Source organism: Leguminivora glycinivorella, chromosome 5 (genome assembly GCF_023078275.1).
Source record: "Leguminivora glycinivorella isolate SPB_JAAS2020 chromosome 5, LegGlyc_1.1, whole genome shotgun sequence".
NCBI classification, from domain to species: Eukaryota; Metazoa; Arthropoda; class Insecta; order Lepidoptera; family Tortricidae; genus Leguminivora; species Leguminivora glycinivorella.
The window spans coordinates 14274229-14289417 of NC_062975.1; the positions used below are offsets into that span (position 1 = coordinate 14274229).

Below are 15189 nucleotides of genomic sequence, written 5' to 3' on the forward strand. Positions count from 1 at the left end.
AAAATACCGGAATGGGCGTCCCGACAGTGACGATCGAGTCCGTAGTTAATCTCTTAATTAACTCTTAAGCATTATTATAAAAATAATAGTGATGGCGAAATATAAGGCCTAAAAGTCGGGAACATAGGCGCCCTGTGAAGTCAAAATACCCCAAAATATGTCAAAGACCGCAGCTCTGCAGAGTGCAGACGATAAAAGCTTGAAAGTTCGCGGATTCGCCGCTGCCGGGTTGTCTTAATTAATCGAGTCAATAGGAAAAAAAATCGCGCTTACTATTTATAATTATCTGCTCTTTTAGTTAGGACAAATTCCGAATCTGCTTTCCTGACTTGGCCACTTTAGTGCCCCATTTTGTATGTTATTTTATGTACATGATATTCACGTTCAGCCCCACGTAACTATACTAGGGTGCGACTACGAAAGTTCAACCATTTGTCCCTTTCGCACTCTATCTGATGAAATCCATAAATTTTGTATTGCGTTAATCTTCAAATTACGGCATTACCATGAAAAAAATTTCGATTTATTTTCCTACGTAGTGAATCTTCTTCCCAAGGGCGCCGAAAATTTATGCCCTGGCGGTGAACTAGTGGCACCTCGTACAACTGGTCGCCAAACCCATCGCAATAATGTTCCAGGGGAAACTGCGGAGATATACTACCGGCGAAACGTATATTATTATCCTTTCTTGGAACATTTAATATCCGAGTTAGATCCGAGTCATTGGTCAACCCTGGAGCCTGAAAAAAAACCTAGACCTACTATTGGGGCCATCGACCAGTGTGATCCAAATTTCTTTCCTTTGATCAGAAAGTTGCTATTGATACTGGCCACTTTGCCAGTATCAACAGCAACTGTTGAAAGAAGTTTTTCAACCTTAAAAAGGTTAAAAACATTTTTGCGTAATAGGACGGGACAAGAGCGCCTCACGGGGCTAGCCCTTATGTCTATCCATAGGGAAATAGCTGCCGTAATAATAGACGCTAATGATATTATCAATCAACTAATTTTAAGAAGAAAACTATTAAATATAGTTTTCTCAAACATGCAATGAAATATTGTCTTTACGTTCCTTAAAATGGGCTGGGAAGTATCGCTTTTTGGGCGCAACAACTCGAGAGGACTGTAAAGGGATTTCATATTATTTTTTAAGCCTAGGCCTGCAAAGTAACTTTTTTTTTATAAAATATTGTCCTTTAGAGCATTTTTTTTTATTTCATTGTATGTTTGAGAAAAGCACTATACATGCCTCGGCGTGAAAACGGATTCCCGGCCTCGTATCCCTATCCGGTATATACCCTTACTTGGCCGGAAATCCTCATTTTCCCGGCCTCTGATGTAATATACTATTTATAACGAAGTAGTGTCTTTTATTTTGCATCATTATTAATTAAATGTTCGAGACCTCTTTTTATCCGGTTGAGTTCATGACCCGGACCCCCCCCTTAGGTTTTCTATATATACGTGCTTGGTTGCTCTTTGTCATTTATTGAGAGAACTCCAAGTTTTTCGCATCCACGAGAAATGCTTAGTTACTCCATAGCATGTTTTCAAAGATAGCGAATTATGCAAACTAAATTGAATTTTATTTAGATTTATGCGTTAAATATCCATTATTATATAATGTTTATTTCTTTTTTAATCGGGGCAATGACACTAATTTGGGCATGAAAATGAAATGAAAATATTTGTGTAAGATTTGTTTATTAAAATTATATTGGTTATTTACTGATTTAAGCAAAGCCTTAAAATATGAATAAATCATAATTTTAAATGCTCAAACGGAGAAGTATTCACGTGTTCAGGAAACACCACCCTTGACCCAATACCCTTTTGCCGTATTTTATATTAAGTGACAAAATATAAAGTAAATAGTTGTGAATAAAACCTTCAAATAGCTGCTAAACACATACGCACACACAGGCGTGTCGAGTGGATGTGCGTTACGATGATGGCATCTAAACCTGACCAAATGCCACTGGTTTAGTAGCGCGATATTGAACCGTGTGGAATAAGTACAGAGTGGTATTTGGACTGTATTGGTTTTCCAAAATGTGATCATTGTCAAGCTATGGCCGAATCCTGGTAGCCGGTAGGTATCGGGCGGGCTTGTTTGCACCGTTTTGACATTTACGCGTAGCATTAGCTCGCTAGGAGAAATGTATAAAAGATTTTGTCGCCTGAGCTTAGGTATCAGTCGCTCATTAGGTTCGAGGTAACAGAAGTAGTCCAAAAAATCATCAAAAATGAAACTGGTAATTATATATATATTCATTAATTATTCTTTAAAGTAAAATAATAATTTAGTGGCAAGTGTTAAAATATAAAATGTGTTTAGAAATTCAATTATTTTCTTATTTAGGTATATATTATTATGAAATATTTAATTGTAAGAGGCTATTAATTGTGACATCATGTAGTGTGACTATTTAAAATATAAGTACCTAAAGTAAAAATATTTAATTTAATAATTTGATTTCATACTCTACTAGTTCAAATTGTCCAACAATTGTTATTCAAAGAGACAACATCATGGTAGCGATTATTGCCCTAATTGTCTATAAAGCTCTTGCAAGTTTAAAATCTAGTCTTGACTTCTTATCATATAGGAAACTATTCAGAAAGATACCTATCATGGGATTGCCGCTCGGCGTCTTTTTTACTTTATACGCCGAACCAAAGGAGACACACTCCGTAGTGTATCTATAGTAATCTCTCTCAATGACTCTTCTGTATCAGTGCGTCGAGAGCCCGTTGTGTTTCTTTCATGACAAAGTGTTGCCGATTGTAACTTTGGCTATGCCAGCTGGTCCAGAAAGAACAGCCAGTATAGTGTTGCCTCGAATAATTGTAAGTTCAATTGTTTTAATGAATATAATGTATGTACGCAGGTTGTACTCACCGTTGCCGCCCTCCTGGCCGTCGCCTTCGCCGCGCCGCCCGTCGCCTTCGCCGCGCCGCCCGTCGAGCAGCAGGTGGTCGAAATCCTTCGTTCCGATTTCAACCAGTCGCCTGATGGTGCTTACAATTACGCGTAAGTACAATTTAAATTGGTCAACATCACTTATGCAGTAATACGTAAATAAAAAAATTACAAGTACATTACAACTTCTAAAAATGGGCCAATTGCATATATCATAATCTAATACAAACTACGACTAAGATCACAAAAGTGAAAAAAAAAGAGATAGGATATATGTAAATCAAAAAAATCAAAATAATTTATTCAGCAAAGAGGCCACAGGGGCACTTTTACACGTCACATGTACATATTTAGAAAATATTTAAAATTGAGTTGAAATTACAATTGATACTATTATATACTAATTCTAAGTTCTAACTAAAGTTAACTCTATACAATTAATTAGAGATGTAGAAGGTCTCTAAATGTCGAATTACAACCAAGAACTACACTAAATATAAAAAGTACAAAATACAAAAAAAAAAGTCTAAAATTACTTTAGAGGTGCAAATGACTCTAAATGTCACAACTAAAGATAAAATGTATATCTACTTAATCTAATTCTCCTTAGAGATGTATATGGTCTCCATGAGTCAAAATCATATATTTAAAATATTCACTAAAAGAAAGGAAACAAACGACAACCGAACAAAGTGTCCTAATTTAATAAAAATTAGAATTAAAGTTACTAGTACTAAGTTATAACAGCCCCAGTAAGCTTAAACAGACCGGTCTTCACAGTCGGCACCCGTTCACGAGTATGACGCGTATCTCAGCCATTGCCTCCCTCAACCTTTATTCGGGAAGGTGGCGACCCGATCAACGACGCCACCGCAGCAAAGACTTTTAAGTGTGCATGACATGTTCAAGCTGCCAGGCTAAATTAAATATTCAAATAATAAAACATAGCTGTAAGACACTATATTCTGTGCTCGTATGTTACAAAGGAAGGAAATATAGATTTATACAATAAAATTAAAGTAAGATAAACATTAAACACATAATCTTGGAGATGTATAAGGTCTCCAAGTGTCCATAACTAAACTTAAATAAAAACAATATAATCAGACGAGAATATGTTCTCATACGTCAATTGAACACTAGTATGCTTAATTACACAATGCAGAGAAAATGAAAATATATATACGACTTCATTCATCTATTGACAAGCAACCACCTTAAAGGCATCCCTATCATCTATAAAATCCTTCACTCTAAATGTTCGTGGTAAATCTTTATTTCACAAATGTACGTATTTGTGGAAATGTGTCTAATTACAACCTAACAATTCTTTGAGCATCTGGCAGAATCGACCTGATGTCACAGTGAACATGTTAACGTGATTATTTTGATTAATTTATTTTTATTTCAGTGTTGAAACCCAAGATGGCGTGAAAAAAGAGGAGACCGGTGAGATCAAGGTGGTGAACGACGAGGAGAACAAGCCCCACAACGTTGTCGTCGTCCGCGGTTCCTACAGCTACACCGACAAGGAGGGCGGCCCCCACCAAGTCACCTACGTCGCTGACGAGAACGGCTACCAGCCCCAGAGCGATGACATCCCCAAGGCGCCCCACGCTAAAGATCTCGATGTGAAACACTGAAAACGTGCCATGGACTTTACAAGCCAATTTCAACCTACACACATTATTATGATACCTAAAGGATACCATTAAAATATCGTGCATTTCCCTCCATGATTGAATGCCATCGTTCGGATATCGTTCTGATGTCCGTGTGCGTTTAAATTGGCTTACTAGTTAGTTAAACCATAACATCGTCGGGAGGCGAGCGTGGCATCCGCTTCGCACTTCCCCAGTTACTCTTTGTTAGTTTTGATGCTGACTGCCATATTGTTTTTCGTTTATGTTATTCTTTGTTGACATGTACTGTGATTAAATTTGATACAAAAAAATGTATTTTATTTAAGAAATAGCACAACCCTAGTGTCAAGTGACTATTAGCTGTTACTGTCCCCAGGATTAAAATTAATACCTAATACATAAATATCAGATAAATGTATCCGTGGGTATCTTTGGGTATGAAGGTCAGATGGCAGGCGCTTTCATAAAAACTAGTGCCTACGCCAAATCTTGGGATTAGTTGTCACAGCAGACCCCAGGCTCCCATGAGCCGTGGCAAAATGCCGGGATAACGCAAGGACGATGATGATATAAATTAGAATGTCCTGAATTCTTAGACAAGTACCACAGTAACTTTCAGAAGATTCAGCATAGGGCTAGATATCGTTTTGCCGCCACTTTTTACATTTTTTTTTGCTTCCCTCTAATATTTGGCGCCTACAGCGGCCACTCTACCCTCTCTACCCTAGATCCGGCCCTGTCTGCTCATAACAAAAATAATTGCCCTTACCGGGACTCGTACCCAGTACCATCGGCTTAGCAGGCACTAAGCCAGACCCACGTTTAGTTGTCATAATAAAGCGTAGCATGTGCTACGATTTATTATGACGAAATCCTTACTACACTTGAGCGCAATGAGGAATTTCAGTGCTAATGCCTAAGAAGAATAGTACATTACTACAGAGTCCTGGACAAAAGGGGTTGCCGGTCGAAGACATATAGGATAGGTCTGAGGCGGGCAACCCCATATTTCCCGCCGAGGTATGTATAGTGCTTTTCTCAAACATGGTATGAAATAAATAAAAGTCTACTCAAAATAAAAAACTTTGAATATACATTTGATCAAAAATAATTTTTAAGAAAAAAACCGCTGCCTTTGGGGTTCTGGTGAAAGCTACTTGCGAATGTTGGATTATGTAGAAATGTGTAGGTATTTTTTTTAACTGCGTTTAATGCTTTAATTATTTGATGGCAACAAAAATCAATATACGTATATTAACGTTATACGGTTTTGAGGAGTTTCCTCAATTCCTCATGAATCCGATTATAAGAAATCGAAGCTTGACAAAATTTGACTTGAAAAGTCAATATGCTTAACAAATATAACTAAAAAAATGTTACTGTTCTGAACTTAAATGCATGCTGTTCTTATAAAAATACCAAAGCCACTATAAGTGTGCCGTTCAAATTTGAGGAGTTCGGTTCTGACCATCATTTGCAGTTCCACTGCACCAAATGTCACTATTCTGGACGTAAGTGCATGCTGTTCTTATAAAAATACCAAAGTCACTATAAGCGAGCCGTTCAGATTTGAGGAGTTCCGTTCTGACCATCATCAGCAGTTCCACTGCACCAAATGTCACTGTTCCGTACGTAAATGCACGCTGTTCCTTTAAAAACACAAAAATCGTCATATGTATGCCTTTCAGATTTGAGGAGTTCCCTCGATTTCTCCAGGATCCCATCTTCAGAACTGGGTTCTGAGAAAAATGGGACCAATTTGTATGCATATACATTCAATAAAAAAAAAATGTTTCAAAATCGATCCAGTAACGACGGAGATATCGAGGAACAAACATTAAAAAAAATACAGACGAATAGAGAACCACCTTCTTTTGAGAGATTTGAGGCGGCGGTTGAAAAAACGTCGTGGAACAAACATAAAAAATAAAAAAAACGAATACAGACGAATTGACAACCACCTTCCTTGAGATTTGGGTGCGGCTGCGGCGGTTAAAAAGGCACATAACATCAATATTTCATACCATGTTTGAGAAAAATATTTTTCTACCATACTACACTTACCTCTCTACCTGCTTTTACATCACCTACAAGGAAAACATTACGTTTGAAATATTATTTACACCAAAAACTTGTATTCATTGTAGCAGACTCTGCCCGTGACCATGAACGATATGTGACGTTCGAACGTCGGGCCAAATATAAACGTAAGTGTTACGCGATTTAGTTAGTCCCGTTTAACCACTAAACACTTTATTCTGGAGTGTAAACAGGTAGAAGTATATAGGAACAAGGTACGCCGAACACACTAAAAGAGGTATTTAGCAACCTGAAAACACTGCTAGGATTTGTAGAGGAGCTGGGGTGGCTAGAGTAGTGCTACCTCGTCAAATTCACCCAAAATAGGCACAATAGTTGTCGACTTGCGGAAAATGCCCAACAAAACTAACTAACTAGTCCCGTTTAAGTTCCATTAAAAAATAAATACATAACTCAATTTAGTCCCCCCTAACAGAGAGGAATAGTGTCAGTTTTGGCCCTCTTCGCGGAGAAGAAAAAGCCTCTTTCTAAAATGTTGACGTGGAAATACATTACAATACAAGTGCGAAAACGCGGACAGTCGAAAAGAGTGGCGATGAATAAAGGGAACACCACCAAAAGGAGTGTTTCAAATCAACACGAGTTACGAATTCCCTCTTCGCATGTGTATCGTACGAGTCGTACGACATTTTACAGTAGGTACATATGGCCATTTGAATATTTGGATTAGTTGCATAATGCGCTTATTTCTTAACTAGTGCAGTAATAATATCTTCATATATACTGTAAAATATTCACGCAACGAAAAAAGTTTATATAAAATAGTCAAGTACAATTTTTGTCGATTAACCACTTAACTCAGGGTTAGGGGCTGTCATCTGTCAAATTCCATATAAAATGGTGGGTTAACCCTCCATTTTCGTTGGTGCAAGTGGCCCTAAGTGTGATTTGAAACATTAGTTTAGTTCTCACTACCCTCAGGATTCAATGTAGGTACGCCCTCGACGTAAATATGGTCATTTTACTCCCTTGTGACACAATTTACTATTCTCAAATATGCAATGAAAGCTGGTCATTACGTTCGTTATAATAGTTTCAACAAAGGAGCACGGTTCAGGCAATGGAGCAATTTGAGAAACGTGTATAGAAATTTCATATAAATCTGAAAGTTTTTTTATTTTCATTTTATATATATTTTTGATTTTTTTTGTTGTTGTTTGGTAGCAAACTTGGAATTGGGAGGGGCATGTTGCCAGGCAGAGTGATGGCAGGTGGACCAAAATGTTGACCGAATGGTGGCCGCTATCGGATGTAAGAAGCGCCTGGCGTCCGTTGGCTCGTTGGGTGGACGACATTCGAAAAACTGCGGGGCACTTCTGGATGAGATTAGCCCAGGACCGGGATAAGTGGCGTACACGAAGGGAGGCCTATGCTCAGCAGTGGGCGATTAATGTCTGAAATGATGATGATGATGATGAGCAAGCCTTCCGTTTAAAACCCCAACCACTGAAACACCTATCAACGTAGACGTGAAAAAATAATCATTATATTTTATTTCATTACATATTTGAAAATGTAGGTATGCCTAAAAGGGTTTACCAATGCCGTAGCCGGCAATTCTTTATTTCCCACCATTTACAGTAATGTACATACTAATAGATGTTGGCTTTGATAAACTTTTTTAACTTGTTAGCAAATATTTCAGGCCTCAATTACTTATTTGTTAGTCTATATTGATTTAGACAAACACGATTTGCACTCATAATTTTAGAACAAAACGGGACTTAATCGCGTACACACTTACATTTATATTTGGCCCGACATTAAAAATATAATAATAATTTTTAAGAAAAAAAAACCGCCGCCTTTGGGGTTCTGATGAAAGCTACTTGTGAATGTTGGATTATGTAGAAATGTGTAGGTATTTTTTAAAGCTGCTTTCAATACATTAATTATTTGATGGCAACACATTTGTCATTTGATATTTGCCAGTCGCTTTTCGGTGAAGGAAAACATCGTGAGGAAACCAGACTACTCCTAATAAGGTCTAGTTGCCCTCCGGGTTGGAACTTCTAACCCGGAGGGTTGGAAGGTCAGATGGCAGTCGCTTTCGTAAAACGAGTGCCTACGCCAAATCTTGGGATTAGTTGTCAAAGCGGACCCCAGGCTCCCATGAGCCGTGGCAAATGCCGGGATAACGCAAGGAGGATGATGATGATTTGATACCGTTAAGGTTTGAGGAGTTTCCTCAATTCCTCATGAATCCGATTATAAGAAATCGAAGCTTGACAAAATTTGACTTGAAAACTCAATATTCTTAACAAACATAACTAACTAAATGTCACTGTTCTGAACTTAAATGCATGATATTCTTATAAAAATACCAAAGTCACTATAAGTGTGCCGCGGCCGTTCAGATTTAAGGAGTTCCGTTCTGATCTTCATCAGCAGTTCCACTGCACCAAATTTCACTGTTCTGGACGTAAGTGCATGCTGTTCTTATAAAAATACCAAAGTCACTATAAGTGTGCCGTTCAGATTTGAGGAGTTCGGTTCTGACCATCATCAGCAGTTCCACTGCACCAAATATCACTGTTCTAGACGAAAGTGCATGCTGTTCTTATAAAAATACCAAAGTCACTATAAGCGTGCCGTTCAGATTTGAGGATTTCCGTTCTGATCATCATCAGCAGTTCCACTGCACCAAATGTCACTGTTCTAGACGAAAGTGCATGCTGTTCTTTAAAAATACCAAAGTCACTATAAGCGTGCTGTTCAGATTTGAGGAGTTCCGTTCTGACCATCATCAGCAGTTCCACTGCACCAAATATCACTGTTCTAGACGAAAGTGCATGCTGTTCTTATAAAAATACCAAAGTCACTATAAGCGTGCCGTTCAGATTTGAGGAGTTCCGTTCTGACCATCATCAGCAGTTCCACTGCACCAAATGTCACTGTTCTAGACGAAAGTGCATACTGTTCTTATAAAAATACCAAAGTCACTATAAGCGTGCCGTTCAGATTTGAGGAGTTCCGTTCTGACCATCATCAGCAGTTCCACTGCACCAAATGTCACTGTTCTAGACGAAAGTGCATGCTGTTCTTATAAAAATACCAAAGTCACTATAAGCGTGCCGTTCAGATTTGAGGAGTTCCGTTCTGACCATCATCAGCAGTTCCACTGCACCAAATGTCACTGTTCCGTACGTAAATACATGTTGTTCCTTAAAAAACACAAAAATCACCATATGTGTGCCTTTCAGATTTGAGGAGTTCCCTCGATTTCTCCAGGATTCCATCATCAGAACTGGGTCCTGTGAAAAATAGGACCAATCTGTATGCATATACATTCAATCAAAAAAAAATATTTCAAAATCGGTCCAGTAACGACGGAGATATCGTGGAACAAACATTTAAAAAAAACATACAGACGAATTGAGAACCGTCCTTCCTTGAGAGATTTGAGGAGGCGAATAAAAAAATATTATATAAATGTAAGTGTTTACGCGATTAAGTCCCGTTTTGTTCTAAAATTATTTGTTAGTCTGTTATTAAAATTAACTTATTATACAAGCAATTGCCAGGCTGAGTGGATCTAGGACATAGGTATGTAGATCCACAACAAATCGTCATCATCATCATCATATCAGTCCTTTATCGCCCACTGCTGAGAGCATAGGCCTCTCTTCTACTACGCCACTTGTCCCGGTCCTGAGCTAGCCTCATCCAGTTGTGACCCGCAATTTTCCGGATGTCGTCCACCCAACGAGCTAACGGATGCCAAGCGCTTTTACATCTGTGAGCGGTCACAACAAATAGTAGCTACTTTCTCAGAGTAATTTCACCACTCCTCTGCCTGTCATTGGTTTCGTGGAAATTGACTGTGCCGTATGGGTTGGGTTCAATTGTGGTGTTTACATAAAGGGGCCCTGCGTGGGAGGGCGCGGTAAGTAACGTACGCGCCCACTGAGACGGTGTGGTGATTTCCCCCAACAGTCGAGTCCGAGTCTGGGCACTTGCTGGCGAGGTTGCGGATGAGTACTTCGGAGTGCCTGGGACCTCGCCGTTTAGCAAGGCGACGGCGACAGAGGGGTTTTAGTGGGTAAACCATGGGCACACCTCGGACACTGGCGATCAAATATATGAAAGAGGCTCGTTTCTAGCACAGTCTAAGCACGTAGGTGAACGCGTACTATGATTGTATGAGTCAAATATGTCAGGTCGACTGTTCGCGTTTTTGACAGGCGGTAACTGTGAGGTAACCGAGAGGGGGTAGGTGGCGCTTTCAGCGGGGAGCAGGAGTGGCCATACTGTACGATAGTATTCTTTGTTATATTGTGCCATGGGTCTCATCAGCCTAGGGAGTCTCCAAGGGAGTCCCAGGTTTTTTGGAATAGAAGCGTGAGTACGTATGTGTATTGTATGTTTAATCTCTTCCCTTGAAATCCTTGCAACGATAAATAAGAAAGACACTAAGTCTTGTCAAACCTTAAGCTCTTTCGTTCGCTTAGGTATCATTATCGCTAAGCAGACAAACGCCAACTGTATTCCTTATAAAACAAATAACTGTCCTTAAATCCTTATACATACTTTAATCACCTAAAAATAAATTATTCGTATTATTTGATATTTATTATCTTGTTGTTCTGTCAGTTAAATTTCAAACTAGTGTAATTAATTATTAGTTTCCTAAAATACGTTAATAGTTCGATGATATTACAAGCTTGAACAGCCGGCCTAGCCGAAATGACAATAGTCGACACTACACGCCGATCGAAACGCAGTCTATCTCTGTCGAGCCAATACTGAAGGACGATAGAGACAGCTATCTACTATAAATATATTATCTTAAGCGTCTGTGTATTTGGCTATGTACCCTGATCATCGATGACGGAATCCGGGTAGCCGGTATTATGTTTGCGTCTGACATTTGACATTGAGTGCGTTAGATTGCAGGGAGAAATGTATAAAAGATTTCGTCACGAGCGTTTAGGCATCAGTTGCTCATCAGTTTCTTATCGGATAGACGTAAAATACACATTATCAAAAATGAAACTGGTGAGTTATTTAATATTATTTATAATAAATTAGGCATTAGTGAAGTGATGTGGTTATAAAAATACATCAAATTTAGACTTTTTGACGCTACTAATCTCAATTAATCTTCTATTAAAAAAGCTTAATCAAATTGCCGTTAAACATTTTTATTTTATTGAGAAGTATTTAAGTTTATTTACGGCATTTTATACGTGACATGCACTATATATTTTTACAATGTGTTCGTGTTAAGTAACTGTTTAAAGTTAAGATGGTTCATGATAACTGTTAGTTATAGCCCTGCTTTTAAGCTTTCCCACTTTCAAAACTCCATAATTTTGTAAGTGTGAATGAGCTTAAATAAAATTATTGGTCCATGTTCGTTAGTTCCATAAAAACACTGCGAGTTTATTAAAAATTAGAAAATATAAATAACGATGTGCTAATTTTGGCGGAAACATTTTATGCCCTTTATGTGAAGTCTTGTAACTTGTAACTAGATAATATAAGTAGACAGATGTTTTAGAAGCAATACCTATCAGTAGATTGTGTCACAAGGGTGATGAAATGACATTCTTCCTAAAACATTTTGTAATTTTAAACAAAAATAATAATTTTATTTAAAATTCAAAACAGTAATAAAAATACTAAACTTAAAACAATGCCCATTGACTATAAATAATAAAAACTAAACCTAAGCAATCTTACTTAACTACTCAAACACTTGTCGTTTTTACGCGCTGAACTGCGATGGATATTAGACAACCTCTGCGCTAAGTACGACCCAGAGCAGAGGGTTGAGACCCCTCTCCTGCAGAGTGTGTAATTGACTAACCTCCTTATTCATAAACGTACTCTAAAATTATCAAGCCGATAAAGTTCGTTTGTCCCTTTCCGACGTATTGGTGTGATAGAAAAGGACAAACGAACTTTATCGGCTTGATAACTAGTACGTTTATGAATAAGGGGGTAATTGTATATTGTTTTGTACAGATCGTGCTCGTTGTTGCCGCCCTCGTGGCCGTCGCCCTCGCCGCCCCCGCGGAGCCGGAGCCTCCCAAAATCCTCCGCTCGGACTTCGAGGCCCAGCCTAATGGCGGATATGCTTACGCGTAAGTATCTTTGCCAGTTTGATTTCATTATTAAATCAAGTACAGTAGAATCCGCTCACAATGACATCTAGGATTATTGTTTCTAGTATTTCTGTAAGCAAAAGTAGGTAATATCTAAATATAAATAGGAATAACTAAGATAAACAGTGCTTAAATATAAATACTACACCAAAAATTGTAAAAAGTAGGCTTTAAGCGATCTTCTTGTAGTTGAAACTTTTAAAAATACTATCTGAATGGTTTCGGACAGCAAATATTAATTCATCATTAATCTTTTCAGTTACGAAACCGAAGATGGCATCAAGAAGGACGAGAATGGCGAGCTTAAGACCGTGAACGATGAGGAGAACAAACCCCAGAAGTTGTAGTAGTCCGCGGTTCTTACAGCTACACCGACTCAGAAGGCAAATCCCACTCCGTCACCTACTACGCTGACGAGACCGGCTTCCACGCTGAAAGCGAAGACATCCCCAAGGCTGCCTAAACTTTTAAGTCCCAACGGTCGAAACTGAGGGCCTACCCGGAACAACTTTAAACGTGCTGTCCATGTCATACTTTATACGAATTTTCAAGTGTGGCAACACATCTAAAGTGGTTCGCGGTAAGCCCTACTGACCACCAGTCAAAATGTGCCACGATCTTACCTAAGTTAAGTCAACTTTATCGGGACGCGAGCGCGGCATCCGTTACGCATTTCCCTAGTTATTGTTTGTTAGTTTGATGCTCACTGCCATATTTTTTTTACGTTTATACTGTTTTTGTTAACTTGTAGTAGTTGACTGTAAATAAATATTGAAATGAACAAAGTATTTGAATTAAACGACGGCGGCATCGACGTCTTCTCACCATGCAACAGGGATTTGGGTGCAGGAATGTCATACAAAAGCCAAACAAACATCACTCAACCAATATTGAGACAATTTTGACATATCTAAAAAACATTAAGCTGACTAAGTGACTACCTAATTTAATTTCATATTTTGGTAATTACGGTAGGTACTAAAAATAGGTAGGTAGCTATAAATAGGTACACGAAAACATTTACACACCTAAAACCTGTTTATCATAGGGTAAAGTTCAACGTAGGTATAGGTATTCCTATTAATATCAATTCATAAGTAGTACCTACTGATAATTTTATTTAACCCAGTCCTTATTCGTGTCTTTAAATTTAAGGCCAAGTATTATGAAAAAAATCTTGAAATTACCTTGAATTTTATATTGAAGAATTTCAGGGATGGTCTTAAAGTTCACATTTGAGCATTACCCTTTGGGTGGAAAGGTTGGATGACAGTAGATTTCGAAAAAACTAGTGCCTACGCCAAATCCTGGGAGTAGTTTCAACACCCCAACTCAGGCTCTCATGAGCCGAGCCGTCTGGTTAAATGAGTTCGCACCGTGTTAATGGTCTAACTGTTAAGCGCGTAAATCTAAAATAGATTTTTTGTTGTGAATAGTTTCATTACAAAGATGGATACAGAAGGCGCACAATGAAATGAAAACGAAACTTGTGATTTTCGTGGTAGGACCTATGGTGTTAGTCATTAAAGAGTATTAAATGGTAATCAGCGCAGTTCGAACCTTTAGGTTCGTCAGAAATGAGCTCTGGATACGATATGGATCGGACACGTAATTGTCAAATATAGACGTTTATGTTCGACGATACATCATTTGTGACACAGTAACTCATCTCTATGTACCAGTCGGGTCGAATATTCTTATTTAAACGCTTCCTACGTACCTGCTTCTTCCGATAAAGTTATTTTGATGGAATACATTATGATATAAATTTATTATAACACAATTTATATAAATCATATTTATCGACTTTAGGCTAACATAACATGGTCATATTATTATAATTATGTACGACAAATACTGTTAAAGGCGGGGTAAGATTTTATTAAAACTACTATTTTTAAACGTCAATATTCGACTTGAGAAAATGGACATTTCGTGTTGTTTCCCGTAGAAGTTAGAAAAATTATGACAACTGGCCGGAAGCAGAGGAGCTGTCGATTAATCCAATTCCCTTGAATTGGAGTTACAGGTTACTGTTCCGGCGGCCCTCCTATACTTCTCATGTCAAATCTTCTCGTTTTCCCTGCAGAACAGAAGGACATCTTTGAGTTCGATATCCATTAGCTCATCTTCTTTCAAACTGTCTCTACGGAATGCATCATGTCGTAATGCCGCATACTGGTATATTCTGCTAGTTAGTAGCCAGCAGTGTACAGTCAACCAATTGGAACCCTAGGCCACTCTACAACCATGTCAAAATGACAAGCAATAAGAGATTTCTTACAATCTGATTTATAACGTCACTATGACATAGTTCTACAGTGGCCTAGGGTTCCAATTGATTGACCGTACATACAGCACAGCAAAAGGGCAATGACAGCTCAGTGTTAGAATCAAACGTGTGAATGAGTAG

The 15189-nt window shown here is 38.3% G+C and overlaps 2 protein-coding genes across 2 annotated transcripts; both read left to right on the top strand.

Moving 5' to 3' along the window:
- Window positions 1–2128: 2128 nt before the first annotated feature.
- On the top strand, window positions 2129–4732 carry LOC125226321 (larval cuticle protein 1-like). The gene is made up of 3 exons (XM_048130268.1): window positions 2129–2255; window positions 2892–3034; window positions 4335–4732. The coding sequence occupies exons 1-3, from the start codon at window positions 2247–2249 to the stop codon at window positions 4564–4566; spliced, it is 384 nt and encodes a 127-aa protein (XP_047986225.1). The 5' UTR covers window positions 2129–2246; the 3' UTR covers window positions 4567–4732.
- Window positions 4733–11623: 6891 nt separating this feature from the next.
- LOC125226679 (larval cuticle protein 1-like) lies at window positions 11624–13557 on the top strand. Its single transcript, XM_048130739.1, is given in 4 exon segments — window positions 11624–11664; window positions 12637–12755; window positions 13036–13109; window positions 13112–13557. Coding segments are annotated over 4 exon segments (330 nt in total). The 5' UTR covers window positions 11624–11655; the 3' UTR covers window positions 13240–13557.
- Window positions 13558–15189: the final 1632 nt, after the last annotated feature.